The sequence below is a fragment of the Manacus vitellinus genome, unplaced genomic scaffold (assembly GCF_001715985.3).
Source record: "Manacus vitellinus isolate BGI_N305 unplaced genomic scaffold, ASM171598v3 scaffold_123_pilon, whole genome shotgun sequence".
Lineage (NCBI taxonomy): Eukaryota > Metazoa > Chordata > Aves > Passeriformes > Pipridae > Manacus > Manacus vitellinus.
The window spans coordinates 162,573-165,151 of NW_021938915.1; the positions used below are offsets into that span (position 1 = coordinate 162,573).

At 50.1% G+C, this 2,579-nt stretch overlaps 1 protein-coding gene across 1 annotated transcript in view; it reads right to left on the reverse strand.

Annotated features, from left to right (window-relative positions):
* Window positions 1–2,473: 2,473 nt before the first annotated feature.
* LOC112840954 (sericin-1-like) overlaps window positions 2,474–2,579 on the reverse strand; it is a 491-nt gene continuing 385 nt past the window's right edge. Inside the window, exon 2 of the mRNA XM_029965901.1 lies at window positions 2,474–2,571. Within this exon, the coding sequence (XP_029821761.1) occupies window positions 2,474–2,571 (98 nt within the window). The remainder of the gene's footprint in view (window positions 2,572–2,579) is intronic.

The window sequence follows — 2,579 nt, forward strand, 5'->3', positions numbered from 1 at the left end:
AGGGGGACTCAATGGGTTTGGAGGGCTTTTCCAGCCTGAATGATTCTGGGATTGTGTGGTTTGACTGGTCCCACTGTTGGCTCATTTCCCTTGGAACCATCCAAAACACAGTGGAGTGATGAAGAGAGAGAAAAGATCCCCCCAAACCTTTTTTTTGCCGGTCAAAGGTTTTCTGCTGTTGCCAGAAGGACCACAAGCAGTTGGAATTCTTATTTTTGGAAGGGAGAAGCCCTGCCCTGGGTAGCGATCCAGGATTAGCAAGGTGCATAATTATGTGGTTGACTTTCAGCCCGTGAGTAATTCCCGAGCAGTGCCGGTGGTTTTATTCCAGGTTTTTATTCCAGCTTCGGTGCTGCCACGTGCAGGACGAGGGTCCCGTGGGTGCTGCCTGTGGTGTCACACCGTGGCTGCCACATTGTGGGGACCTGTCAGACCCCGGGGACTGTCTTGAACTTGTAGGAAGGTCCTTTTTGGGTTTTCCCTGACCCCCAATTAACTCCTAATTGAGTTAATCCCGGTGCTGTTCCGGAGGATGCCCAGACCCACACAGGCCTCCAGGCTGGGCCATGTTTGCAGTGAGAGCTGATCACAAGCAATAATTTGGGATACTCCCTGTACCTTTTCTCTGCGTGGGCTGGGAATTGTTTAGGACCACGGAGCTTGTTTGGCTCTTTTCTGTCACTGCTTGTGGAAGATATTTCAGTAATTAAACTGGAAGTTCAGTAATTAAACAGGCAGCAAATAAAAGACTAAACTCAGGATTTCCAGCTAAAGTAGGGGAGCTGCTGAGATTTTGTCAAGGGGAAAGTGCTTGGGAAACACTGGGTGGAAAACATTTCCCTTCCAGCCGAGATGCTCAAGGAGTTGGTATTTTTGGGCCACTTCTCCTGCCTTTAATTTGTCTTTCTCCATGTTGATTAAGGTTTTATGCTGATCCCAGGGAAATGGAGCCTCATCCCACCTTTCCTAAGACTGTTTCACACCCGGCATCCCTTGGGAAGGCACCGAGGTGCCTCTCCTGCCTCTCCTGAGCTCCTGCTTTCAACACAAGTGCCTGACTCTTTGTTAAGTCACTGCAAGTCCTGAGTGGTTCCTGCATCCCAAAACCCATCTGACACATTCGGTGTTCCCGAAACACGGAGGATTTTTGGAAAGGTGGGAGGACAGGGCAGGGTTAAAGAACCAGGTGAGCAACCTAAATGCTTCTTTTGTATTGCTAAATTGCTGTTACAAACTGGAACAGTGTCAGGGCAAACTGTACCCAGGCTGCTTAATTGTGTTTTGTTCTCCCATCAGAAAAATATGGTCAATATTCTTCGGGAAAAAAAGACTCCAAGTAATTTTTGGCCCCCGACAACTCGCTGTGCTCAGTTCCTTGTGCTGAGTTTGTGAATGAAGAGCATCCAGCCAGCTGGCCTGGGCACCTCTAGATTTTGGGTTTGGCCACTTCAAAGTGCCTTGAAAATGGGGTTTGACATGGGGGGGGCTCAAGGCAAATTCCAGAGTCACACTGAGAGCTTTTCCAAAGGATCCCAAAGCAGAGAGTGAGCTGCTGCCTGCACCCTTTTCAGCAATGCCAGATATTTCTGATCCTCCTGACGCACTCGAGAACCATCTTATCAAGGTAACATCCATTTCATGAATGGCAATGCCAGAGCAATAAATTACCCAATTCCTTTTAATTACAAGTTGAGAAGAAATTTGTCAGCGTGTTGTGTAACGCTGACGCCCCCGGCCCGGCCCAGAGCTCCTCAAGGGCTGGGCAGAGGGTTTCTAGAAAGGCTTGCTGGGAGGTTTGCCCCCAGCACGTGGAGATACCTCCCCCAGGGTTGGCCTTTTGGGGCCAAAAGGCAAAAAAATGGGGTTCTTTGTCTATGAGACTCTTTCTGCCCTGTGGTTGTGCCCAGAGCCAGCCCTGAGCTGTGCAAGGCAGCCCTTGGGGTCTTGCTGGGGGTCTTGGGTCTCCAGCTGTGTGGGAAGGGGGTGTGGGGGAGAGTTGTCAGCATCTGAAAATCTTTATTGTCTCTTTCTTTTCCTTTGGAGCCCAAAGTGGGGCTGTGGCAGTGCCCAAACCCTGTCTGGGCAGGGCAATGTCAGGGCGTTAAACAAGCACGAGGTGTCTTGTACTGTGACACGAAACACAAGGGGAAAGGGAAATCATCCACACAAAACCCTCCTGAACCCTGAACTGTAGTGTCTAAAAACCCATTCCAAACTCCAGATTGTAATGGCTCAAAACCCCTCCCAAACTCCAGATTTTGGCTCTGTGCAGTCACAGATGATACAGAGAAAGCTGTGCCATGAACAGAGAGTTTATTTCAGCACCCACAGACAAAGCTCAGGAGAGGTCACAGGACTCACCAGGGGAGGGGGAGGAGACATTTTCTTTGGGAATTGCTGGGGACATGCAAAGCTTTCTGAACTGGGCACAGGGTCAAGGACATGCCTGGATCACCTGCAGATGAGGGTCTGATCACTTCATCTTCGAGGACACTTGGTAGATTTGCTGCTGGCACTCCTGGGTGTTTCCGTGGCAGGATCCACCACTGCTCCCGTGGCATCCAGATCCACTGCTGCCA